The sequence below is a fragment of the Canis lupus genome, chromosome 38 (assembly GCF_003254725.2).
Source record: "Canis lupus dingo isolate Sandy chromosome 38, ASM325472v2, whole genome shotgun sequence".
In the NCBI taxonomy this organism is placed as follows: Eukaryota; Metazoa; Chordata; class Mammalia; order Carnivora; family Canidae; genus Canis; species Canis lupus.
The window spans coordinates 15,990,812-16,017,304 of NC_064280.1; the positions used below are offsets into that span (position 1 = coordinate 15,990,812).

The window sequence follows — 26,493 nt, forward strand, 5'->3', positions numbered from 1 at the left end:
CCAGTCTTTTTTTTTTTAAAGATTTTATTTATTTATTCATTATGAGAGACACAGAGAGAGGCAGAGACACAGGCAGAGGGAGAAGCAGGCTCTATGCAGGGAGCCCGACATGGGACTCGATCCTGGGTCTCCAGGATCACGCCCTGGGCCAAAGGCAGGCGTTAAACTGCTGAGCCACCCAGGGATCCCCTGGTAAACCAGTCTTTATCTGCACTTCTCAACTTAAGAAGTGCAAAGTCAAGGACGCCTGGGTGGCTCAGCAGTCAAGCGTCTGCCTTCGGCCCAGGGCATGATTCTGGGGTCCTGGGATCGAGTCTCACATCAGGCTCCCTGTATGGAGCCTATTTCTTCCCTTTGCCAATGTCTCTGCCTCTCTCTCTCTCTCTGTCTGTGTCTTTTGTGAATAAATAAAATCTTAAAAAAAAAGAAGTGCAAAGTCAGAATCGTAAGGGCTTGTCATATATATTGCCAAGTTGCTTTGCAGAAACCTCGTACCAATTTCAGTTGCCACCAGTTGAGCAGAAGCGCACCCTTGTCTTTGTCCGCCTGCCAGCATCGATGCCTGTAATCTTTACGAAAATCCGAGTAAGTGCAAAGTCATGTCTCCTGTACATTGGTAATTCTTAGTGAAAGGAATCTTGTGTTCTAGTCAGTCTGTGAAGGAAGTTTGGCCATGAGATAGAGTTTTACTTCAGCTGAGGAAAATGATTTTCTGCAAGTCTATACATTGGCCAAGGTTCCGGAGGCTCATGCCTGCAACAGATGTTTACTGAGAATTCGCTGGGTGCTCACCTCTGAGAGAGATGCTAACCTTGCAGAAATGAACTCCCTGTGTTTGCCTGCAAGGGTCTCATGATGAAGCAGGATCCGAGGGCTCAGCAGCTGGAGGGTTGAGGGACGTGACCTTGCGCATAGGAGACCAGAGAAAGAAACACTTAGCACAGAGTATGTGTGTGTTTGTAGGAAGGTTGCTACAGGGTTTCTTGAGAGGGAGAGCCTTTAAATATTGCAACAGGGCATTAAAGAATATTGTTTTGCATGTATATCTTAAAAACAGAAAATTTTTGGTTTGAGATAGTTGTACTGTGTGGTGTAATGGGAAATATGTACTTGGCGTTCCCTAAAACAACTCCTAAAACCCTTGGCATTTCCTGAGTGATAGAAGTGATAGGAACACTTTTTTTTTTTTTAAGGTTTTATTTATTTACTCATGAGAGACACACAGAGAGAGGCAGAGACATAGGCAGAGGGAGAAGCAGGCTCCACTCAGGGAGCCCAATGCAGGAATTCGATCCCAGAACCCCGGGATCACGATCTAAGCCGAAGGCAGACGCTCAACCACTGAGCCACCCATGCACCCTTGAGTCAGGCAGTTGATTATGAATTCCTTCAAGTTTTCTTTTTTTAATTATTATTTCTAATTTAAACAAAGCAAAGCAAAAAAAAAAAAATTTAAACAAAGCAAATGGAAAATGTATATTTTGATGCGCTAGGGTGTTAATTTTTTTTGAAAGTCAGCTGAAGGATGATTAGCACAGCGAAGGCTGCTAAATGCACTGAACCCCTAGAATGTGATTTTTGTTACTTTTCTATGTGTGTGGGGGGGCTTTTTGTTTTTGTTTCAGTAGACTTCAAATTTGGTGGTTTGGAGGAATGAACATCATTGTTTTATTCTGGAGGGAAGTTATTTGATGGTGTTTCTTTCCCCCAAAATTGACCTAGATAGTAAAATTTTGTGCTTATAAGAAAGACTTAAAAAATGAAGAGCAATGCTTCGATTAAAATTGTGAATGAGAAAAAAAAATGACCGAAATGATTTTAAAAATGTGTTGTTGAGATGATAATGCTTCTCAGAAAAAATAACACAAAAAAGGGAAATGAAAAAGTTAAAAACTCATTATAAAAATACTGTTTAAACTTGAGGGGCCCGGGGAATCCCTGGGTGGCTCAGCGGTTTAGCGCCTGCCTTCATCCCAGGGTGTGATTCTGGAGACCCGGGATCGAGTCCCACGTCGGGCTCCCTGCATGGAGCCTGCTTCTCCCTCTGCCTGTGTCTCTGCCTCTCTCTCTCTGTGTCTCTCTTTTGAATGAATAAATAAAATCTTTTAAAAAATAAGTGAACTTGAGGAGCCTTCCAAAATATTGCTATAAATATATATATTTACATACACCTATATATACACATGGCTGTACCTACAGGGTTTTTTTTTCTTTTTTTTATCACATAAGCGGACTTATCCTATGTATGGTATCTATACGGATGTGCTTTCTTCACTCAGTAACATCCTGCACATGAGTCAGTTGCTAGAGACTCACATCGTCCTTTCCACTGCCCAGTGATCATCCTATAACGGGCCACATGTAGCCAGTCCCTTGTTCGTGGCTTCCCCAGCTCGCTGTGCACTTGTGGCATCGTTGATACCAAACCAGAAAAACAGCTAAGGATTTCTAAACCACAAATTTGTTTCTTTACTCATTCATCTTTACTCATATTTCTAATTTCTAATTTGAAGCAATTAGAAATTGCTTCTAATAACCGAATGTGTGACATAAGCTACTAAACTTAGGAGTAGCAGTTAGAGAATCAGGAGCAGGGTATGAACAGGCACCGATCTTGTGACTGAGGTTCAGGAGGGTAGAAGGTTCGGGAGCTGTCCTGGGACCAGCGGAGACCCCGGCTGGAGGTGTAAGTGCCCAGAAGCTCTGTAGCTGTTGGTTGGGTAGACTTGCTGATCCAACCTGTGTTCTTCAGGATAGTTCTTTGGATGACCCATGGCAACAGCGGAGCACTCAGGCTTTTGTCACCTGGCTTTCCATCTTACTCTCAGATGTCTTCTTGTCCATCTCTGGTGCCTGGATATTTAAGAGCCCATGTTGGCCTCCCTTCTCGCCTGGTGCTCCCCCACCCCACACGTGTGTGTATGTGTATATTGTGTCTGTGTGTGTGTGTGTATACGCACATATATACAACGTGTAGAATATATACACAAATATGGGATAGATGTATTGTTTTCTCTCTTTAAATATATGTGTGTAGCTGTGTGTGTGTGTGCGTTGTGTGTATGCACAGAGAGAGAAGGAAACGGAAGGAAAGAGAGGAGGGATTAGAAGCTCTTGTCATACATTTATTTATTTTAGAAGATTTTTATTTGAGGCACCTGGGTGGCTCAGTGGTTGAGCGTCTGCCTTTGGCTCTGGTAGTGATCCCAGAGTTCCGGGATTGGTCCTGCATCCGGCTCCCTGCGGGGAGCCTGCTTCTCCCTCTGTCTGTGTCTCTGCTTCTCTCTCTGTGTCTCTCAGGAATAAATACATAAAACCTTAAAAAGAAAAAACCTACCCATTAAAAAATAAAAGATTTTATTCATTTATTTGAGAGGGAGCACAAGCAGGGGGAGCTGCAGAGGGAGAGAAGCAGGCTCCCCGCTGAGCAGGGAGCCCAATGCGGGGTTGGATCCCAGGACCCCGGGGATCATGACCTGAGCCAAAGGCAGACACTTAACCCCCTGAGCCACGCAGGCGCCCCTCCTGTCATACATGTGATTTTTTGCTCAGCAAGTGCCTCTGTGGGCTCTAGTGAAGATCTCAAAGAAGCAGACCCCCTCCCCTGCACATCTGTCCCATGTGCCCCACAATAATTACCCCGAACCTTAATTTATGTCTTTGGGTGCCACTTGTCCCAGGACACCATGTAATCCTAATTTAGGGTTTACAAATGTGAACTGCAAATTCAGGGTAAATTCTCAGGCTGACTCCACAGAGCCCATTGTGTGCAGAACCCCCCCCCCCCCCCCCCCGCCTTTCTCTCTCCCTTTCTTTTCGTCCACCTCAAAAGCCCCATGGTTTGTCCCTTCACCGTAAGTAAATGTGTAAGTAACTGTCTGAGGGGCCTGGGTTTTGCCAGACTGCACAGAGGCAGCCCGCCCCAGGGGGAGCAGCGGGCTCTCCGGGCTGTGTCCGGGGTGGAGGGAAGGCCCTGGGACCCCGCGCGTACCCGGCAGAACGTAATGGAGGATGCGCGAACCCGGTAGAACGTAATGGAAGATGCTCGTACCCGGTAGAACGCAATGGAAGATGCGCTATCCGGTAGAACGTAATGGAAGATGCGCTATCCAGTAGAACGCAATGGAAGATGCGCCTATCCGGTAGAACGTAATGGAGGATGCGCGTACCCGGTAGAACGCAATGGAAGATGCGCTATCCGGTAGAACGTAATGGAAGATGCGCTATCCGGTAGAACGTAATGGAAGATGCGCCTATCCGGTAGAACGTAATGGAAGATCCACGTACCCGGTAGAACGCAATGGAAGATGCGCCTATCCGGTAGAACGTAATGGAGGATGCGCTATCCGGTAGAACGTAATGGAAGATGCGCCTATCCGGTAGAACGTAATGGAGGATGCGCGTACCCAGTAGAACGCAATGGAAGATGCTCGTACCCGGTAGAACGTAATGGAGGATTTAATTTCATGCATTCTTAATTCAGGTTAACTTTTAATAACTTAAGGTCTTTCATTATTTTCATCTAATAACTGAAAACTGAATAATTACATTAAAACAATTCTCTTGGTGGTTGTTTTTTGTTTACTGCAAATAATGGTCTGCACTCAAATGCCAGCCGTGATCAGAGTAGGGTGAGTGATGTTATGATATAAACTGATTAATGTTTCCAGAGGTAATTAGAGCTGGCATTTGGGGAGCTTAAGACAATTTCTATGAAGGCAGACAGTTTGTTATTCCAAACTGGGTAGTGCAGTTCTCAAGAGCGGAAGAGCAGATGAAATCTGTTTTATTTATTTTCTGCTAAAGATTTCTAGTTATTTATTCATGAGAGACGTAGCAAGTGAGAGGGGCAGAGACACAGGCTGAGGGAGAGGCAGGCTCCATGCAGGGAGCCCAATGGGGGACTCGATCCTGGGACTCCAGGATCATGCCCTGGGCTGAAGGCAGACGCTCAACCACAGAGCCACCCAGGCGTCCCAAAATCTTTTATTAAGCTGGGAAACCTAATTGAACTTTTTAGACTTTCCTGCTTCATGCCGTAGCCACAGGGCAGAGTTTCCACAGATCTGTGGCTTCCAAATATGAAATTCTGGACGCCTGGGTGGCTGGTTTGCTAAATCACCCCTGTTGGACCTCAGGGGTAAGCATACTCTGGAAGAGAACCAGAGCGTGACTGGAGGCTGGTCATCAGTGGTTGGAGGGGAAACACTGTGTTAGCCTCCCGCAGAAACAGAGTGGGCTCTCATGCCCCCTGGGAGGTGGGCAGGAGGTGGGGGGAGTCAAGGACCAGGTGCCTTATGTCCTCACTTGGTAACTGACTTCTCATCAAATCCCTTAGACCCAAGGCCTCCAAACCTCATCTGAGCTGAGGTCAGAAAACAATTTTTCTTTCTTTTCTTCTTCTTCTTTTTTTTTTTTTTATATAAACGATTTTATTTATTTATTCATGAGAGACACAGAGAGAGGCAGAGACACAGGCAGAAGGAGAACCAGGCTCGCTGTGGGGAGCCTGATGCTAAACTTAATCCCAGGCCCCCGGGGGTCATGCCCTGAGCCAAAGGCAGATGCTCAACCGCTGAGCCACCCAGGTGCACCAGGAAACACTTTTTCAAGGGACATACTTATTGCATCTGATTATAGATACTGTTGTTGGTTTCTGGAGCCTGTAGTGAAGTGCCTCCTCTACTGCCTCTCACCTGCCCCCCTGAGGCCCGGACAGAGGGTTGTCCTGGGAAATGCAAACTCCACAGGTAGCTTCCCTATCAGCAATAGAGTCCTATAATACACCCTCGTTATATACATGTGTGTGTGTCTGTGCAGAGATGTGTGTGAATATGTACCTCAAGGCATATATAACATCATCTATATAATCTCCATATGTGTGTGTATATGTGTGTGTGTGTAGACAGATAAATAGAGATGGAGATAAATTTAAGAGCTGGGTGGTTAGAAGTCCTCCCTTCAGAATCTGAACTTTTTGAACCTAGCTGCTGCGACCCTGAGAAAATTTTGCAATCCCTCCAGGTCTTCATTTCTTTGTGCAAAACGGGGGACATAATAGTAACTTCTTCAAAGTCGTGAAGACTTATTGAAGCCCTGAGGCGGATGTTGGCAGTGCCCACGGTTCAAGGGTGGGAAAGCAGAGCAGGGCCAGTGGCTGGAATGCCAGGCCCCAGGGGCAGGCTGCCTCTCTGGAGATGGGAGTGCTGATTGAGAGTCTCACAGCTGACTTCCCCTGCGTGGCGTCCCATTAATCAAACAACTGTCAGATCTTAACTTGGCTTCCATCGTGGCTTAGCTCTAAGGACAAAGTGGGCTTGTCTTGCAAGCTGTACATTCCTCATTATATGTCAGTACATTGGCCTGTAGTTAATGTGTGATTCTCATGGCAAACTGGCCCCCGAGAAGGTCTGCTCTTGCGGTGCTGACAACCAGGCTTCTGAGACCGTGCGTCAAGGGGTGAATGGTTCCGGGACCCACCAATGTGCCATCTCTCTTTGTGTCCCTTTGGGAGATGCTTCTTGGTGTCTGGCTCTGCTTTCTTCTGCTAGCTTCATAGTTAGTACCAGCCAAAGATTAAACGGCTTTAAAGACTAATGAAGCCTTGATTCAAAAGATAACTTTTCTTTTTCTCTTAGGACACCTGGGATGAGCTCCTCATTGGCAACGTAGAAATGAAAAAGGTTTTGTCTTGCCCCAGGTAAGGATCCTCTTGAGTGTCAACCTCTGGGGTCTGTTCATTGGTTCCTAACACCACCTAACTGCTGGTCCTTGAATGGCAGGTGCATCTTGACCACCGTAGACCCAGATACTGGAATCATAGACAGGAAGGAGCCCCTGGAAACCCTGAAGAGGTAAACAGCAGTGTGTCCAGTGTATTTTTAATATCAGCCCCATCCCAGAGCTACCTGCAGGTGTAGTGCCCTGTCCGAGCACTTCTCATTCTGCCTTCTGCTTGGCATGGGTCTGTTGGTAAGTTGCTTCCTCTTTTTTTATGGATGGATCTTTAAGTGCTTTTCTTTCTTTCATTTTTTTTTTAAAGACTTTATTTATTCACGAGAGACACACAGAGAGAGGCAGAGACACAGGCAGAGGGAGAAGCAGGCTCCCACAGGGAGCCTGATGCGGGACTCGATCCCGGGACCCCAGGATGACGACCTGAGCCAAAGGCAGATGCTCAACCACTGAGCCACCCAGGTGTCCCCTTCGAGTGCTTTTGTTAGATTTTTCATTGTTTAATCCTGTGTTTTGAAATTTTCATATCTCTCACATCGAATTTTAAGATCATTCACATGTGTATTTCCAAATTAATACCTCAAATACTGTAATTATTTTTATTGCAGCTTACATTTCTTTATTAGACTTAACATCAAGGATGATGAGACTCATTGAAGTTGTGTAATGAAATATTAGAAAAATAGAAATGTAACGAGTTGTCAGGAGTTGGTTCATTCAGGAGCTTCTTTGGTGCCAGGGTGGTTTTCTTTTGTTCTGTTATTAGCCGACTTTAGTTATCAACTAAATGTGTTTTTAAAACTAAGTCAAAACTAAGTCAACATTTTGGGGAGGATATATTCTTTTTTGTTTCCCTTTTCTCTGTTATTTGTTTCCAATGGTTTTAAGTTAGAGAAGAGGTTATTTCTTGAAGTCTTCAGATATGCAGTTCTGTTTTTTGATTTTTGAGATGTGGCGAAGTTAATTTTTTTTTTCTTTAGACAGGGCTTTTGAAAAAGATTAGCTTCATCAGTAGTCCAGCCCCATGCCAGTTGCATCTGTATCTTCATTTTTGTTCACCAAAGAAGCTCAGCTTTGGGCTTGTAAACCTGACGGGGTGGAAAGCAGATTACCTACATGCGTTGAACGGAAGGCTTAGAGGGGCATCTGGGTGGCTCAGTCGGTTACGCATCTGACTCTTGATTTCAGCTCAGGTCATGATCTTGGGGTCTGGGATTGAGCCTCTCCTTGGGCTTCCTGCTCAGCAGGGAGCCTGCGTGTCTCCCTCTCCCTCTGCTCACTTTCTTTCTCTCAAATAAATAAATAAAATCTTAAAAAAAAAGTTTTGGAGAGTTCCGGCAGTTCCATTTTGAGATTGTACGAGCATTTATTTGTTTCAGGGAATTGTGAAGTGGGAGGTATACATGCAAACATACCACCTATTTTTTTTTTTTTTTTTGGAAACATGGCACTCATTTTGAGTAACACTTAAAGTTTTTTCAAACTGAAGCCATGGAAAAATTGTATGGATTCTCAGGATGCTTCTAGAAAAGGCAGGATTTTGTGCAGTTTGACTCCTTGCCCACAGAGTTCTCTGTCCATGTTGTAGAAAAGGTGTGCTAAGAAGGTAATTTATAGGTAATCTGAGAATGAAAACTTGAGTCTATGGAGAGCACTTGGATTCTTATTTCCCTTTTGTGCCTGATGGTAAATTTTTGCCTCTTTCAGTTACCGCCTGTGTGATCCTTCGGAGAAGCAAATATACAAGTCATCCCCACTCTTTGGGATCTATTATTCAGTGGAGAAAATTGGCAGCTTGCAAGTTGGTGATCCGGTGTATCGGATGGTTCCATGACGTGGTATGGTGAGCAGCATACTCAAGTCAGCAGCTTTGCTGCTGGAATGCATTGCCTCCAAGCCACTGCCACGTTTCTTGTGCTGAGATGTTATGTTTTGCTGCTTTAAATCTTAGGAGAAGGAGCGGTTTGTGTTCTGCTCTTTGGAGTTGGAAAATGCCTTTTAGTTTTCTTTCCCCAACAGTCTGATTTATTCCACCTCGGGTTCTCTCCCACTTCCCATTCAGTTATAAAATGCTGATGCAGGAGCCCCGGCAAAAGATAGGTAGATGTTCTCAGTTCATTAAGGAATAAGGAAATTGAGCAGGAAGGTGAGCAGCTCTCAAGAGTTCTGTATTGATTTTTTCCTGTCTCTGATAGAAAAGTGAGGGGAAATGTTTAAATTATTCAAAATCAACTTGAGAAAAACATTGAATACTTTTTATAAAATTTATTTTTAAGAGATGCCTGGGTTGCTCAGTGGTTGAGCATCTGCCTTCAGCTCAGGCTGTGATCCCGGGGTCCTGGGATCGAGTCTTGCACTGGGCTCCCTGTGGGGAGCCTGCTTCTCCCTCTGCCTGTGTCTTTGCCTCTCTCTGTGTGTCTCTCATGAATAAATACATAAAATCTTTTTAAAATTTTTTTTTAAAATACGATTTAACGTTTGAAAAATATTAGGGCATTAAGGCACCTGGATTCTGAGTCATAAGGTAGAAAGTAATGTTCTCACACTGATTTCACTGGGCTAAATAAAATCCTGATGCCTGGAGGATAAGGCCTAATCCTGAAATTATAGAAATAAAGTCATTTGGAAGAAATAAAGTCATTTGGAAGACTTCAAATTGAGCCTTTTAAGCAACTCTTCTCCTAAAATCTATAACCCAGTCTGAAAGTCCCCTCATGTCTGAAGAATTTTTTTTTTACACTTGATTCCCAGACCCACAATCACACCCTGTGCTGTAGGCTGACGCTCAACTGCTGAGCCACCCAGGTGTCCCCAAATTTACATTGTTGAGTTAAAAAGGTTCTCCCAATGGGGTTTCATTGTTCAGGATTCACTACTTTTGACAGGTCCCTGTTTCCCTAGTTAGGAATAAATGTAAACGAGGCTAATTTCTGGGGCGACTGGGTGACTCAGTCAGTGAAGTGTCCGACTCTTGATTTCAGCTCAGGTCATAATCTCAGTGGTGAGATTGAGCACTGCGTCTGGCTCCATGCTGAACGTGGAACCTGCTTAAGAGTCTCTCCCTTTCCCTCTGCTCCTCCCCTGCTAGTCTTCACTCCTGGTTCATGCTTATGCTCAAGCACATTTTCTCTCTCTCTCTAAAAAAATAAAAATAAAAAAAATAAAAAAAGGCTAATTTCTTAATTCTTTTTTTAAAGACTTTATTTATTTATTCATGAGAGACACAGAGAGAAAGAGAGAGGCAGAGACACAGGCAGAGGGAGAAGCAGGCTCCATGCAGAAGCCTGATGTGGGACTCCAGGACCACACCCTGGGTCAAAGGCAGGCGCTAAACCACTGAGCCACCCAGGGATCCCCTAATTTCTTAATTCTTAAAATTATTACAGAATCTTCTGCTAAAGCGATAGCTTCTCAATGAAGATCCTTAGAGTTTCTGCCAAAGTAGCTCTTGATAAGAAGGCAGCTCTTGAGTATCTTTGAGCTGAGCAAGGAGGTGTCTGGCTGTGGCCACCACCACCTGCTGTACCTGGATTGACAGTTCTGGGGAAACTAAAACTCAGTTACCTACGATCATTGAGCAAGCCACTCGGCTTAACGGGTGACCCCTTCTGTGGGGGTCTTTCTTTGACTTACTTGATTTTGATTGGTTTGGGTTTGGGGCACCAAAGTTTCACAGTGAACTGCAAACCCTGGGGATTATCCTGCTTGTAGTGATTATAAGAATCTTCCTGGTGCATTGTATCCTCCCCAAAACTTTAATTGCCTGATTGAAATCCCTAACCACCAAGCAATTGATCTCGCTGAGATTACAACAGAAAAGGAACAGAAGACGACGGCCTTAAGGAAGGCAGATATTGAGTTGTAACCCGTGAATTTCACAGAAATAAAGAAAACCTCATGACCTGTGAGTTGCATTCACAGGATCAACAGGAGCTGTGAGCACCACAGGGCATAGCGGAGAGGGGCACGGATGCCTTAAGTTTTGAGCACAACTCTCAGTTTAGCAGAAAGTCTTACTCAAAGGGGGGAAATTGTTAACAAGAAAACCACAGCCCTTGGGATGTCTGGGTGGCTCAGCGGTTGAGCCTTTGGCTCAGGGCGTGATCCAAGATCCTGGGATCGAGTCCCACATCTGGCTCTCTGCATGGAGCCTGCTTCTCCCTCTGCCTGTGTCTCTGCCTCTCTGTGTGTGTCTCTCATGAATAAATAAATAAAATCTTAAAAAAAAAAAAAAAAAAGAAAGAAAACCACAGCCCTAAAATGACTTCACTTAAGGCTTCAGGTCGGTAAACCAAGACTTAATACCTAATTTAACTGCTGTTTGATTTCATCAGGAATGTAACCTTTAATCAGGCAACATGGAATTTCCTGATGGATTGACCACTCCTTGGAGGAGGGCAACCTTGCCTAAACGGTGCATTCCAGCCTAATAAAGTCTTTCTTTCCTTCTTTCTTTCTTTCTTTCTTTCTTTCTTTCTTTCTTTCTTTCTTTCTTTCTTTTCTTTCTTTTCTTTCTTTTCTTTCTTTCTTTCTTTCTTTCTTTCTTTCTTTCTTTCTTTCTTTCTTTCTTTCTTTCTTTCTTTTTTTCTTTTCTTTCTTCTCTCTGCCTTTCAAAGCCTTTCTTTTGTTTAGCTCAGTGGAGCTTGCTAGATGGGATGCTGCACGATTCATGAATCATTTAATAAAGTCAATGAGATCTTTCAAGTTACTCAGTTAAATTTTGCTTTTTAACACATGCGTGGGATGGACTAGAGCTGAGAGGGGACGTGAAAGGCCAGGTGGGTTGGCTACGTGTGTCATAAGCAAGGTTCAAGATATGGGTGTGGTGAGGGATGTGAGTGCCCCTGGGCCCTGAGCCTCCCTTTCAGCTTTATTTTTTATTTCTTAAAAGATTTTATTTATTTATCCATGAGAGACACAAAGAGATCCCGAGAGAGAGTTAGAGACACAAGCAGAGGAAGAAGCAGGCTCCATGAAGGGAGCCCGACGTGGGACTTGATCCCAGGTCTCCAGGATCACGCCCTGGGCTGAAAGTGGTGCCAAACCACTGAGCCACCTGGGCTGCCCTACCCTTTCAGCTTTATTATCCAGCATTCCCCGACACAAACCCAGGGCGCTTGTCCTGCCGCCCATCCCCTAGAAGCATGGAGAACTTTCCCCTCTAGTGGGCGTTTCTGTTGCACTTTAAAAATAACAGTAATGTTACTCATCTACATTGTGAGCCTACTCTAGTTCCTGCATTTTGGATTCTTCCATGTGACAGGTTGAGTAAAGCCTTACAAAGATAGCAGTTAATAGTTGCACTGGGGTTACTTATCCATTTAAAATTTAAATTTTAATTATGTAAAAGTTCATCTGTTCCATGATAGATGCAGTCCATGTTCCTCACGGTGAATTTAGAAAATGCCAGCAAAGTTGGGGAAAGAAATCACCCATTGTCACTGTGTACAAATTTTATTGTGATTGGATTTTTTGTTTAATGTAGCCAGGATCTGTATGATATATATATATTATGTACATATATAATGATATAAAATATATATCATCCAGATATATGTTGTATATCATATGATATATATGCAGATATATATATCATCCATATATCATATGGTAAATATATGCAGAAGTATGTATCATACACACTTTCATAGACCTCCGATCTTTCCAAAGGTCATTTCTGATGGCTTCATAACATTACGTGTAGACATAGACGACATGTTCTAAACACCATTTTATAGCATTTGACACTTGGGATATATTCCTTTTTTTTTTTTTTTTCCTATTTGAATAAGATTAAGTATATATCTTTGTATGCAGAATCATGTTATTTTATTTATTATTTTATTTTTTAAAAAAATATTTTATTTATTAGAGAGCATAAGCAGGGGGAGGGGGAGAGGGAGAGAGAGAAGCAGACGCCCAGCTGATCAGAGAGCCCAATGAGGGGCTCGATCCCAGGACCCTGAGATCATGACCCGAACCAAAGGCAGATGCCCAAGCAACTGAATTACCCAGGTGCCCCCCCTATTTATTATTTTTTAAAAATATTTTATTTATTCATTTGATAGAACACCAGCGAAGGAGGGGGGCAGAGGGAATGGAACAAGCAGACTCCCTGCTGAGTGGGGAGCGTGTGGGGGGACTCGATTCCAGGACCCCAAGACCACAACCCAAGGTGAAGTCAGATGCTTAATCAACTGAGCCACCAGGTGCCCCCAGTGCCATCTTATAATTAAGTCTTTTCCTGTAAGTTAGATTGTTAAAGTGGAATTATTGATGCGTGGGATCCAGGCATATTTATTAGCATCGTTGGCCAATGGCTTTTAAAAGCGTTCTTCCCCTGTGTCTCTGTCGTGTCATGTGGGAGAGATCTGGGCTCTGGGCTCTTGCCAGGCCTGGTGGGATGCTCAGTCTTAACAGGCTGCTTTTTCCCCTCTAGGGTAATTTGGTGCAGGACGTAGTTTAGGTTTCCTGCATTTTAACCCCATCAAGTGACTGCTTTGAGTGCTTGAGGTATTTATGACTTGTAGGAGAAATAACCAAATAATCAGAGGTCCTTGTCATTTATTCAGGTTTCAGCGTCCGGGAGGCTTTCATTAGGACTTTTGCCGAAAGCAGCAACACCAACCACCTCGGCGCCGCCTTGCTAACCAGCCTTTGGCCACCTTCACCCCAGAAATGAATCTCTGTTTTTAATTTTTTGAAATTACTCATGCTCCCAGTTAATGCAGAGAATTAGAGGTGATCCAGAAATAAGAAGGTATATAGATTTTAGGTAATGAGAACTTTTGAAATAAAACTGCCTATGAAATTGTTGTGAATGTTACTACAGCGATCATACTTCTCAATGCCTGATGTTAATGTTGATGAGTAAAGAAAGCTTAAATAATCAGTTAAAAAGCTGCAAAATTTTTTCTGACTTTATATTTGATTACCTGTCATTCATGTTTTTAGGGGAAATGGGAAACGAGATTACTGTTTTCTAGTTTGCTTTTTACATGTAAACAGATTCCTGTTGTTGATCTTTACATGACTGTTGAATCCTATAACTTTTTTTTTGCTCATATGTTTTGGGATCAGGTTATACTTGAGTATGGAAGTTATTTTTTAGATCTTGTTTTTATGTTCGATTAAACTTCTATTAAGCCATATGGAAGTAATCTGTGTGTAACTGCCAGATACGCCAACTGGAATTCCAAGTATGATGAAGAAAAAATGAGATTTTAAAAAGAATGGAATTTTGAGAGCAGGAGGGAGAAGGATGAAAGCACGGGAGCGTTTTTTTAAGTGCAAATAATTTTTTTTTTTTTTTTTTTGTAACCAAGAGCAATGAGCTATTTTGGTATGACTAAACAAAAATCCTCACTGAAGAAATACATGGATGAATTAACCCACTTCTAATTTTTGTGGTTTCTTTAATATCAATAAATGTGAATCTCAATTGTACTTTTTCTGTAGTACAAAAAAAGGGGCTTTGGGGCTTTTTTCATTTTATATCAGAACTTGGATCACTGTCATTCATTATTTTCATTTGGGGCTTTTTTCATTTTATATCAGAATCAGAACTTGGATCACTGTCATTCATTATTTTCTTTACTTTTTTCTAGTCGCCTAGCAGAGGGCTTCCCTCTGGAGATCCAAGTGGACTCCGCAAACATTACCTCCCATGGTTGGTGGGGCCAGCGGGGGTGGGGGCACCGTGAACTGCACAGGTGGCCCACTGAGGCAGGATGGCCAGTGACTGTGAGGAGACTGTCCAGTGACCAGTGAGGAATAGCTGTTCCTTTGCTGGCTTCTGGGACTGAAATCAACCTCCACTGCTAGCTCCCTCCTCAGTTAGCTTGATCCCTGCGTAAGTTTTAGAAATGTTGAAATTGAAAAATCCTGCTAGCTTTGAAGCCAGCCATTGGAATAGAGAAGGAGATTTTTCCTTTTAAATTTCTGAAGAGAGCGGCCTCTGAAGTGACTCTTGATCTCGGGATTGTGAGTTCGAGCCCCACGTTGGGTTGGGTGTAGAGATGACGTAAATGAATACGTAAAAAAACCCCTAAATTTCTGAAGAGAAATTAGGGAGAGAAACAGTAATACACAAAATGTAGGGCCATGAGCTGTCTGTCCATGGAGAATATGGAGCTCGAGTCCTGTGTCATGCTGAGGTACGCTGCTCCTCGTTCTATTGCCATGGCACATGTCACTAACAGTCAACATTTATTTGTGGGAAGCTAGATTTACCCAAGCCCTTTCTCCCCCCAGCTCATTCCTAGAAGAGGAGTCATTGATGTACTACAACAGTGGAAGTAACCTCTGACCTCTGGGCCTGAACACAGTTCCTGGCTTTCACAGGAGCGGGGAGGGAAAAGATGACTTGAGGTTGGAAGAGAGGATAATAGGATGGATGTAATCCGTTTCAGCCTAAATATCTATGGTGAAGAACAATGTTCGAAGACAGATCTTCCCTGAGCACTAAGGGGCTGGGGAGAAAGGATTTGCTTTGCTTTTGGAGACTCTCCCTCTACTGATTTAAGACATTTTCCATTTGTGTGCACAATTCTGGTGAGATCTCAGGTCATACTGTTCTAGGCTGACAGTGCCTCTCCCCTGGGCCAAACTGGTCAGGCTCCTTTGAAGCCCCTTCTCTACCAGGGCTCAACCTTGACTCTGGCCTCACCAGGCCTGAATCGTGGATTGAGTTCCTCATCTGCACCTCGAGATGTGTAAGACCTGGGCTTGCTTTCTGCAAGTCGGTTTAGCCAAAGTCCTCCTACCCTTGATGTTTCCATTTGAGAAAATTTCCATCCACTGGTCCTCTCTCTGTGCATCTTGGCTATAAATGCCCACTTGTCTTGAATCCTCTTGCACAGTTGGTGGGAATGCAAGCTGGTGCAGCCACTCTGGAAAACACTATGGAGGTTCCTCCAAAAGTCGAAAATAGAGCTACCCTATGACCCAACAATTGCACTACTGGGTATTTACTCCAAAGATACAGATGTAGTGAAATGACGGGTCACCTGCACCCCAGTGTTCATAGCAGCCATGTCCACAATAGCCAAACTGCGGAAGAAGCCCTGATGTCCTTCAACAGATGAATGGATAAAGACGATGTGAGATATATATACACACACACACACACACACAATGGACAATGGAATATTAGCCATCAGAAAGGAATACCTCCCATTTGCTTCGACGTGGATGGAACTGGAGGGTATGATGCTGAGTGAAATAAGTCAGTCAGAGAAGGACAATCTTATGGTTTCACTCATGTGGAATATAAGAAATAGTGAAAGGGACCATAAGGGAAGGGAGGGAAACTGGGAAAAAATTAGAGAGGAAGGCAAATCATGAGACTCTTGACTCTGGGAAATGAACAAAGGGTTGCAGAAGGGGAGGTGGGGTGGGGGATAGGGTGACTAAGTGATGGGCATAGAGGAGGGCACTTGATGGGATGAGCACTGGGTGCCATACTATATGTTAGCAAATTGAATTTAAATAAAATATAAAAAAACAAATCCCCACTTGTCTTTGCTATGTTCAGAATTGAACCCTATATAATATCTCCATTGGAATGGTCTTCTTTTATTTTTTTAAAGACACATTTATTCAGCGTCATGATCAGACTATTACATTTAGCAATCAACAGCATGGGTGCAAAAAAAAAAAAAAATCTACATTAAAACCCTTTGTTGGAATGCTTTCCACTTTCCACAGAACAGAAACTAAAATAATCTGTTATACAATTAGTCACAAATACAGTCCTCGAGTTTTTTGCCCGTACCCATGAGTATTGTCTAAAACATGTCTTCTATGTAGCAGCTAGGCCCTGCCACTGTGCTTGGCTGAGTTCACAAATCTGTTGTAACCTGTAGCTTCCCTGTCCCTTCTCTGGCTCTCCTCTCCTGCTAAGCTTTGTTTCCTGGCAGTAATTAAAACCTTCTGCCACTGCCATAGCTGCTTCTGCTGCTGGAACCGCCATAGCCACCTTGGTTTCGTGGTTTGGCAAAGTATTGGCCTCCACCACGATAGGGGTCAGAGCTTCTGCCTCCAAAATTTCCTCCTTTCATGGGTCCAAAATTTGAGGATCGATTGTTGTAATTGCCAAAATCGTTATAGCTTCCGCCACCTCCAAAGTTGCTTCCATCATTACCAAATCCGTTATAGCCATCCCCACTGCCACCCTGTCCACCACCACCTCGACTGCCACCGAAGCCACCTCGACCACTGAAGTTCCCTCCACGACCAAAGTTGTCATTCCCACCAAAACCACCTCCACGACCACCACCAGAGTTTCCAGAACCACTTCGGCCTCTTTGGCTGGACGAAGCACTAGTCATCCCTTGCTTTGATGGGGCTTTCCTTACTTGACAGTTGTGGCCGTTCACAGTGTGGTATTTTTGAATGACAATCTTGTCTACAGAGTCATGGTCGTCAAAGGTCACAGAAGCAAAACCTCTCTTTTTGCCACTACCTCGGTCAGTCATGATCTCAATCACTTCAATTTTCCCATACAGTTCAAAATAATCTCTTAGATGATGTTCTTCAGGGTCTTCTTTGATGCCACCAACAAAAATCTTTTTCACACTTAAGTGGGCACCAGGTCTTTGAGAATCTTCTCAGGAGACAGCCCTCTGGTTCCACGACTCTTCTGTCCACCTTGTGCGGCTGAGCGTTCAAGGCCGCGTCCACCTCCTCCACGGTGGCCTACGTGAGGAACCCAAAGCCTCTGGAGCACTTGGTGTTGGGGTCTCTCATTACCACACAGTCCGTAAGCGTCCCCCATTGCTCAAAATGGCTCCTCAGACTCTCATTGGTTGTTTCGAAGCTCAAACCCCTGATGAAGAGCTTCGGCAGCTGCTCAGGCTCTTTGGGAGACTCTGACTTAGACATGATGGCGGTGGGAGGGGACACCTTAACGATGCTTACTCGGCGGCGTCCAGGGGCAGAAAGCCATTGCAATGGTCTTATTTTTAATTTTTTATTGACCTATAACATTGTATTAGCTTAAGGTATACAGTGTAATGATTTGGTGTATGAGTGTATTAGGAGATGATCACATAGTAAGCTTAGTTAAAGTCCATTACCTCACACAGTTAAAATTTTTTCTTGAGATGAGAACTTTTAAGATGAGCTCTCTTACTAACTTTTAAATTCACAACTCAGCATTGTTAACTATAATCAATATGCTCTACATTACATCCCCAGAACCTATTTCTCTTACAACAGGAAGTTTGGGTCTTTTGACCACCTTCATTTATTTTGCCCACCCCCCACCCCCTGCCCTAGGCAACCACCAGTCTCTTCTCTGTATCTATGAGTTGTTTTTGTTTTAGATTTCACATATGAAGGAGATCATAAGGTATTTTGTCTTTCTCTATCTGACTTACTTCATTTAGCATAATGCCCTCAAAATCTATGCACTTTGTCCGGCATGGCAGGATTTCATTTTTTAAAATAAGGCTGAATAATACTCCATGGTAGGTGTGCACCACATTTTCTTTATCCGTTCATCTGTCCAGTGGACACTGAGGTTGTTTCCATGTCTTGGCTATTGGAAAAAAATGCTGCAATGAACATGGGGGTGCATAGATCTTTTCAAGTGAGTGCTTACTCTTTCTCTGGATAAGTATCCACAAGTGGAATTGCTGGTTCGTATGGCAGTTCTGTTTTTAAATTTTTAAGGAAAATTCATACTGTCTTCCATAGTGGCTGCACCAATTTACATTCCCGCCAACAGTGCAGAAGGGTTCTCTTCTCTCCACATCCTTCCTAACACTTGGTATCTCTTTTTGATAATAGCCAATCTGTTGCATGTAAGGTGGTATCTCTTTGCGGTTTTGATTTGCATTTTCCGGATGATGAGTGACGTTGAGCACTTTTCCATGTACCTGTTGGCCATTGTAGGTCTTCCATGGAAAGATGTCTATTGGTTCTGCTGCTCATTTTTAAATTGGATTTTTTTCTTCTATGATTTCATTGTATGGGTTCTTCTTATATTTTGGTTATTAACCCCTCATCAGATATATGATTTGCAAATAATGTCTCCCATTCTGTAGGTTGCCTTTTCATTTTGTTGATGGTTCCTTTTGCCGTGCACAAGCATTCTAGTTCCATGTGGTCCTGCTTATTTACTTTTGCTTTTTTTGCCTTTGCTTTTGGTGTCATATAAAAAAAAATCATTGCCAAGACTGATGTCAAGGAGCTTGTCCCCTGTGTTTTTTTTTTTTTTCGTGTCTTGAAGTTTTATGGTTTCGGGTTTTATGTTTAAGTTTTGAATCCATTTTGAATTGATTTTTCTGAATGGTGTAAGATGGGGTCCAGTTTCATTCTTTGCAGGTGACAGTTTTGCCCCTGCCATCTTTTGAAGTGACCACCCTTTCCCCTTTTTATATTCTTGCCTCCTTTGTCATATATAATTGACCACCTATGCATGGGCTTCTCTCTCTCTCTCTCTCTCTCTTTCTTTTTAAAAAGGTTTTACTTATTTATTCATGAGAAACAGAGAGAGAGGCAGAGACATAGGCAGAGGGAGAAGCAGGCTCCCTGTGAGGAACCTGATGTGGGACTTGATCCCAAGACCTGGGGAACATGACCTGAGTCAGAGGCAGACACTCAACCTCTGAGCCACCCAGGTGCCTTGCATGGGTTTATTTCTTCTCTCTATTCTGTTCCATTGATCTACATATCTGTTTTTATGCTGATACTATATTGATTTGATCACTATAGCTTTCTAAGAGTTTGAAATTAGGAAATATGATGCTTTCAGCTTTTTTCTTTTTTTCTGAAGATTGCTTTGGCTATTCAGGGTCTTTTGTGGTTCCATACAAATTTTAGGATTTTTTTCTTTTCTTTTTTTTGTAAGATTTTATTTTTTAGTAATCTCCACACCCACTATGGGCTTGAACTCACAATCCCAAGATCAAGAGTCGCGTGCTCCACTGACTGAGCCAGGCAGGCACCTTAAGATTATATTTTTTCTATTTCTTTGAAAAATGCCATTAGAATTTTGATAGAGATAGCATTGACTCTGTAGCTTGCTTTGTATTTTATAGATATTTTAACAATATTAATTCTTCCAATCCATGAGCACAGAACAATTTTGCATTTATTTCTGTCTTAATTCCTTTAATGTCTTATAATTCTCAGTGTATAGATCTTGAACGTCCTTGGTTAAATTTATTCCTAGGTATTTTATTCTTTTTGATATAATTATAAATGGGATTGTTTTTCTTAGTTTCTCTTTCTGGTAGTTTATTGTTATGTATAGAAATGCATGGGGCCCCTGGGTGGTTCAGGTAGTTAAGTGTTTGCCTTCAGCTCAGGTCATGATCTTGGGGTCTTGGGATAAAGCTCTGTGTTGGCTCCCTGCGTGGTGGGGAACCTGCTTTTCCCTTTCACTCTGCCACTCTTTCGCTTGTGCTCTGTCACTCCCTCTCTATGTCAAATAAGTAAAATCTGTTAAAATTAAAAAAATGAAACTGATCTTTTTTTTTTTTTTTTTTTTACTGAATTCAGTTATTCTAATAGTTTTTGATGGTGTTTTTTGGGGTTTTCTATATGGGCTCTTCTGTTACCTGCAACGCAGATGGATTTGCTGCTTCCTTTCTGATTTGGGTGCCTTTTATTTCATTTTCTCGCCTCGTTGTTCTGGCGAGAAACATTTTTCCAGAACTCTGTTGAATAAAAATGGGGGAAGAGTGGACATCCTTTATTCCTGATCTTACATGAGCAATAGTCCCCAGTGAAGTCTTCCTAACGTTTTTACAAGTCTCAGAATACTTTTTTCTTTAACAGTCTGGCACATCAAAGAGAAGCCTGAGACTGAAACCACCCTGCCCCTCGTGGCTGTGTTGTGGGAAACATGGCCCGATCTGAAAGAGGCAGGGACTGAGGTCAGTGAGTGCAGGGTGGGTGGATGTTCCCTTCTTTTTTTAAAAATGATTTTTTATTTATTTTTCAATTTATTTTTTAATAAATTTATATTTATTGGTGTTCAATTTGCCAACATATGTTATAACACCCAGCGCTCACCCATCAAGTGCCCCCCTCAGTGCCCATCACCCAGTCACCCCCACCCCCCACCCACCTCCCCTTCCACCACCCCTAGTTCGTTTCCCAGAGTTAGGAGTCTTCATGTCCTGTCTCCCTTTCTGATATTTCCCACTCATTTTTTCTCCTTTCCCCTTTATTCCCTTTCACTATTTTTTATATTCCCCAAATGAATGAGACCATATAATGTTTGTCCTCCTCCGATTGATTTATTTCACTCAGCATAATACCCTCCAGTTCCATCCACGTTGAAGCAATGGTGGGTATTTGTCGTTTTTAATGGCTGAGGAATATTCCATTGCATACATAGACCACATCTTCTTTATCCATTCATCTTTCAATGGACACCGAGGCTCCTTCCAGTTACCATACCTATTCTAGTAAAGCTGTTCGGAAAGATAGAAAGAGATGGAATACTTCGCAACTCGTTCTATGAGGCCAGCATCACCTTAATTCCAAAACCAGACAAAGACCCCACCAAAAAGAATTACAGGGCAATGTTTAAAAAAAAAAAAAAAAACATTAAAAAAAAAAAACCAAAACGGAGAATTATAGACCAATATCCCTGATGAGCATGGATGCAAAAATTCTCAATGAGATACTAGCCAATAGGATAGAACAATACATTAAGAAGATTATTCATCATGACCAAGTGGGATTTTTTTTAAAGATTTTTTTATTTATTTATGCATGAGAGACAGAGAGAGAGAGAGAGAGGCAGAGACACAGGCAGAGGGAGAAGCAGGCTCCACGCAGAGAGCCCGATGTGGGACTCGATCCCGGGTCTCCAGGATCCCGCCCTGGGCTGAAGGCAGGTGCTAGACCGCTGCGCCCCCCAGGGCTGCCCTGGACGTCCCCTTCTGCCCCGAGGCCTCAGGACCCGAGGCCGGTGCCCGCCTTCCAAACCCCGGGATCGAATCCCACGTCGGGCTCCCGGTGCATGGAGCCTGCTTCTCCCTCTACCTGTGTCTCTGCCTCTCTCTCTCTCTCACTGTGTGCCTATCATAAACAAATAAATAAATAAATAAATAAATAAATAAATAAATAAATAAATAAAATAAATAATATAAAAAAAATAAAAATCAAACCCCGGGAGAGCGCGCCAGCCCTAGCGCTGCAGGGGGCGCCTTCGGCCGCCCGCGCGGCTCCGACCTGCGGCTGCGAGAGCCCGGGGGCAGCGCCAGCTCCGCGCCAGCCTGGGGGGCGGGGGGGGGGCGAGTGCGTCTCCCCGACTCCCATTCCCGCAGCTCCCGGGCCGCGGAGCAGGCGGGGCGGGGGCGGGGGGGGGGGCGGGAAGGGCGGCGCCCCCTTCTCCCCAAGGCAGGGCTCTCCCCGCTGCCGGATTTCTTTTCTTTTTTCTTTTCTTTTCTTTTCAAGATTGTATGTATTTATTCATGAGGGATACAGAGAGAGAGAATCAGGCCCCATGCAGGGAGCCCGACGTGGGGCTCGACCCCGGGTCTCCAGGATCACGCCCTGGGCCCACGGCAGGCGCCAAACCGCTGCGCCACCCAGCTCTCCCCGCTGCCGGATTTCTAGTGGCGAAGTCACGCTCTGTGCCGCCGGGGTGGCATCCAGGTTTAATAAAACCCCACAACTGGGTAAGGAGAGGGGTCACTCGTGGTGACCTTGGGGAGGGGTGACCCGGGGCCGCCGCTCGGGCGAAGGGCGGGATGCGGCGAGCGGCCGGGAAGGGCTCCGGGCTCGGGCTCCGGGCTCCGGGCTCCGCGCCAAGGCCGCACCTCCCCGGGCCCGGCGGGCGGCGGCCGGAGCTGCAGGCGTCGCGCGCCGCGCGCTGGGCCATGGGCGCCGCCGGCTCGTGGGCCCCGCGCCGCCTGGGCCTCCCCGCGCCCTCCCGGCCCGCCTGGCTGGCGGGGGCGGCGCTCGGCCTGGCCGCCGCGGCGCTGGGGACGGTGGCCTGGCGGCGCGCGCGGTCCCGGCGGCGCGGGCGGCTGCGGCAGGTGGGCACCGTGGCGCAGCTCTGGATCTACCCGGTCAAGTCGTGCAAGGGCGTGCGGGTGAGCGCGGCGGAGTGCACGGCCCTGGGGCTGCGCTGCGGGCACCTGCGGGACAGGTAGGCCGGGCTGCGCGGGACCCGCGGGGCAAGGACAGCGAGGGCGGGGACCCCGGGGCCTCTGGGTCCCGACCCGGTGCGCGGAGACAGCCGCGTCTCCACCTGCGCCGTCGGCCCCGGACGTGCTCGTCTCCGCCGGGCGGACGCGTTGCCTCCCCCCCCGCCCCCCCGACGCACCTTAGTTTTATGAATCGTCCCGGGACAACCCGGGGCGGCGTGGGGCCGCGGAGCCCAGCCCCGGGAGAGCGCGCGGAGTGGGGCCCGGGACCGCACGGGCGGCAGGTGAGGCCGAGGCTCCTTGCGGCTGCACCGGCGCCGTGGCGAGCGCTGCTCACGCCGGTTCCCGCAGGCGATCCTTGCAGGATACCGGGACCGAGGCCGCGCCCCCCAGCGGTGGAGCCGGGACCCCCGTGTTCTTCAGCACACCGGGCCTTTGTAAGAGTCGTGTTATTAGGCCCGACCTGGAGAGCCTCGAGCTGCGTGGATTCTTGGGGTTCAGGGCAGGTTGCGGAGGCCCGAGCCGGCCGCGCTCTTCCCCGCTGGCTCCGGGGTCAGGCCAGCCCGGAGCCTCCCTGTAAGGCTGCGCTTGAAGCTCTTTCCTCCCAGACCAGCCCTCCCAGCCCCTGCGGGGGGACACAGAACCAAGGCGGGTGCCGTAGCTTTCCCCCCTTGCCAGCACCCTGACAGAGGACAATCCACAGCATTAGTGAAAGGTGAGCTATGCATCTTTGCTTCGGGAAGGAAGCCAAGAGTCCTGGATATTTCATGGTTTGTACAGGGTTCACTAACTCTGAAAGATGAGAGTGTTTTTTGAATTCGTTTTATAGGCCCCAGAGCCAAAGGGTGTTGTAATTTCACTCTATCGACTGGGAATATTGACTGAGCTCATGTAATAGTAAATAGCCATAAGAGCTGGCATTTATGGCAGACACTATATTCGTCAACCCCCTACCACCAGCTGGGATCGGGAGAGGCAAAGGCTCACTGGAGTCAGTGTGACAAGTGCCAGGGAGCACAGGGAAGGGGCACCCCAAAGCATCTGGGGTGGTCAGGAGTGACATAGCTTGAATTGAAAATTTAAAAATAATTATGAACTTTCCAGGCAAGTTAATTGGGAGAGGAACATTCTAGACAGAGATGGGTAAAGACCCTGGACTTGGATGAAGGTATGCCTGGGGGAGAGGCGAGGGCACCCGTGGGGAATTACCAGAAAGAATTGAAACTGGCTGGATATGTGTACACCAGTGTTCACCCGGTGAGCATTACTCACCCCCTGAAAGGTGGAATCAACCCAGATGTCCATCCACAGGCAAATGGATAAACAGCACGTGGTATATACACACGATGGAATATAGTTTGGCCACAGAAATGAACGAAGTTCTGATACACCCTACAGCATAGATAGATCTTGAAAACATTATGTTAAATGGAATAAGCCAGACACAAAAGGACAAAGACATGATCCTAATTATAGGAAGCTGCTATAGTAGGCATGCTCATAAGGACAAGAAGTGGGGTAGAGTTTACCAGGCCTCAGGGAGAGATGGGGGTGGGGTGGGGAGTTATTGCTTCATGGGTCAAAGTTTTTATTTGGGGTGATGAAAAAGTTTTGGAAATAGTGGTGAGAGTTGCATAACACTGTGAAGGTTACTTAATGCGGCCGAATTGTCCACCTAAAATGATTGAAAACGTACTTAAAAAAATATCCATTCTCTATTGGTGGACAGCTTGGGCTGTTTCCACTGTTTGGTGGTGGGAATAATGCTGCGGTGAACATCAGTGTACAAGTATCTGTGTGAGGCCTCTTTTCAAGCCTTTAGGATATACCAAAAGAGCTTGCCAGGCATTTTATGTTGTGTATATTTTACCACGATAAAAAGATTGAAGAGAAAAAGGTTGGCCTGCATGAGGGCACAGGGATTGTGAAGGGCTGGGAGAGCAGCTGAGTTTTGAAGGGTCTTGCGTGCCTTGTTGGAGTTAGAGTTTCGGAACAAAGTTCTGAAAACAGGAACCGCAGGGGGATTTTTCATGAGGGGGTAACGTGATTATCTGGTTTAGAAAGATTACTGTCAGGATGCCAGCTGGCTCAGTGGGAGGAGCCTGCAACTCTTGATCTCAGGACTGCAAGTTGGACCCCCCTCCTCTTGGGCACAGAGATTACTTAAAAATATTTAAAAGAAAAAAAAGAAAGAAGAGAAAAGGATGATTCAATTGCCATCATTACCTGGAAGAATTAACACCTGAAGAAGAATGTTCATGTGCTGGTACCCAGGATTTGGAGCAGGCCAGAGCTCAGTCTGGGTCCAGGATGAGGACCCATAAACGGACAGTTCAGGAAAGGGCTCCCACTAACCTTATTTTTCTAGTGTAGCTGCAACATCTCAACCATGATGACCTGCTGGAGGTGAGGCAAGGAAGCTCTTTAACACCTAACATATTTGCCAGCATTTTCTGTTGATGGATTCCCAAAGCACAAGCTCACTTCTCTAACTGTAATCATTTGATCCTGTGTGACTTGAAATGACTAAAATGTCACTGTGTTTAACTTCTTCAGTAGCTGAGAAATAACCTATATGGATGACTCCCCACCTCCCACCCCTGAACAGTTTACTATTGCTTTTATGTGTCCATTTATCTTTTTTTTTTGGGGGGGGGAGTACCTCTAGATGAGGACTATTGTACCAGAAAAAATATTGTCCGTAGTGTAACGATAGACCTTTGAGCAAATTGCAGAGTTCGCTGTGCTGAATATTGAAACATTAATTTTTTTAAAAGGTGGGGGTGGACGTGGCCAGGCGAAAGTGGCATGGGATGCCACTCCACTGAACTCCATGCTCTGAGAGCAACAGAGCCACAATCGTGTTATTTCAATCTGCAGGGGCCATGTGTCTGCTGTATGCCAGGGCCTGTGCTTCCTCCTGCCTTTTTATTTTATTTTTTTATTTTTTTTTTTCATGACCTCCTGCCTTTAAAGTCTTTCCAGGAAATAGTTTCTTGTCATCTCTTTGGGGCATGTTTAATGAGAGTGGTCAGAATTTTGGGCACTTGAGATGAAAATATACTAACATCTTTGATTTCGTGCCATCAAGAGGAGCTCAAAATGTTCTGAAGATAATAAATATGTTGGATGCTTGAGTGATTATGAAACCCTTTGAAATTAACTCACAGACTCTTGCTGCTGAGTTGATGTTTAGGATGGACGGATTGACAGACAAGACAGATACACACACACGCACACAGACTCACACACACCAGGCTTATAGGGAGCACATCAAAGAGGATAGTGCAGGCCTGAAGCTCCCACAGGAGACTGGTGGCCTAGCATGGTGGGTCATGTGTATCTTGTGTTTTGAACTTGGCAGGTTTTGGCTTGTGATCAACGAGAAGGGGAACATGGTTACGGCTCGGCAGGAACCTCGCCTGGTCCTGATTTCCCTGACTTGTGAAGGTGATGTCCTGACCCTGAGTGCAGCCTACACGAAAGACCTGCTGTTGCCCATCAAGACACCCACCACGAATGCAGTGTACAAGTGCCGGTAAGGAAGGGATGGGTCTTACTCCTCGAATGAGTGTTTATTCACGCAGTTTTGAGGAAGGGTGAACTATGGAGGAATCCTGAGAAATGTTGTCAGTGATTAATC

The 26,493-nt window shown here is 45.1% G+C and overlaps 3 protein-coding genes, 1 long non-coding RNA gene and 1 pseudogene across 9 annotated transcripts in view; 3 read left to right on the plus strand and 2 right to left on the minus strand.

Annotated features, from left to right (window-relative positions):
- Positions 1 to 13,449, plus strand: part of MTARC2 (mitochondrial amidoxime reducing component 2) — a 35,664-nt gene extending 22,215 nt beyond the window's left edge. The window contains 4 exon segments of the mRNA XM_049106967.1: positions 6,639 to 6,700; positions 6,783 to 6,854; positions 8,443 to 8,573; positions 13,308 to 13,449. Coding sequence (XP_048962924.1) covers positions 6,639 to 6,700; positions 6,783 to 6,854; positions 8,443 to 8,569 — 261 coding nt within the window. The 3' untranslated portion in view covers positions 8,570 to 8,573; positions 13,308 to 13,449.
- The window catches only part of LOC125752112 (mitochondrial amidoxime reducing component 2-like), an 81,364-nt gene extending 67,183 nt beyond the window's left edge, over positions 1 to 14,181 (plus strand). Inside the window, exon 7 of one of the 3 annotated variants that reach the window (XM_049106969.1) lies at positions 13,308 to 14,181. In XM_049106969.1, the coding sequence (XP_048962926.1) occupies positions 13,308 to 13,335 (28 nt within the window). In that variant the 3' untranslated portion in view covers positions 13,336 to 14,181. The remainder of the gene's footprint in view (positions 1 to 13,307) is intronic. The other 2 variants (XM_025420961.3, XM_025420962.3) reach the window with 2 other exon arrangements.
- A 2,143-nt stretch (positions 14,182 to 16,324) lies between these two features.
- Positions 16,325 to 17,986, minus strand: LOC112643110 (heterogeneous nuclear ribonucleoprotein A1-like; annotated as a pseudogene).
- Positions 17,987 to 18,949: 963 nt separating this feature from the next.
- LOC118353580 (uncharacterized) lies at positions 18,950 to 23,922 on the minus strand. Of its 2 annotated transcripts, XR_004812822.2 has the most exons (3): positions 23,030 to 23,568; positions 21,009 to 21,164; positions 18,950 to 20,402 (listed from the first exon to the last, which is right to left on the minus strand). It is a non-coding gene; the product is annotated as an uncharacterized LOC118353580 (long non-coding RNA). The 2 variants fall into 2 exon arrangements; XR_007409168.1 differs by lacking the exon at positions 18,950 to 20,402 and having other exon boundaries at positions 20,963 to 21,164; positions 23,030 to 23,922.
- The window catches only part of MTARC1 (mitochondrial amidoxime reducing component 1), a 30,534-nt gene continuing 26,584 nt past the window's right edge, over positions 22,544 to 26,493 (plus strand). For 2 of the 3 annotated variants that reach the window (XM_025420958.3, XM_049106966.1), the window contains exons 1-2: positions 22,544 to 22,852; positions 26,215 to 26,388. In XM_025420958.3, coding sequence (XP_025276743.1) covers positions 22,581 to 22,852; positions 26,215 to 26,388 — 446 coding nt within the window. In that variant the 5' untranslated portion in view covers positions 22,544 to 22,580. The remainder of the gene's footprint in view (positions 22,853 to 26,214; positions 26,389 to 26,493) is intronic. The other variant, XM_025420960.3, reaches the window with a different exon arrangement.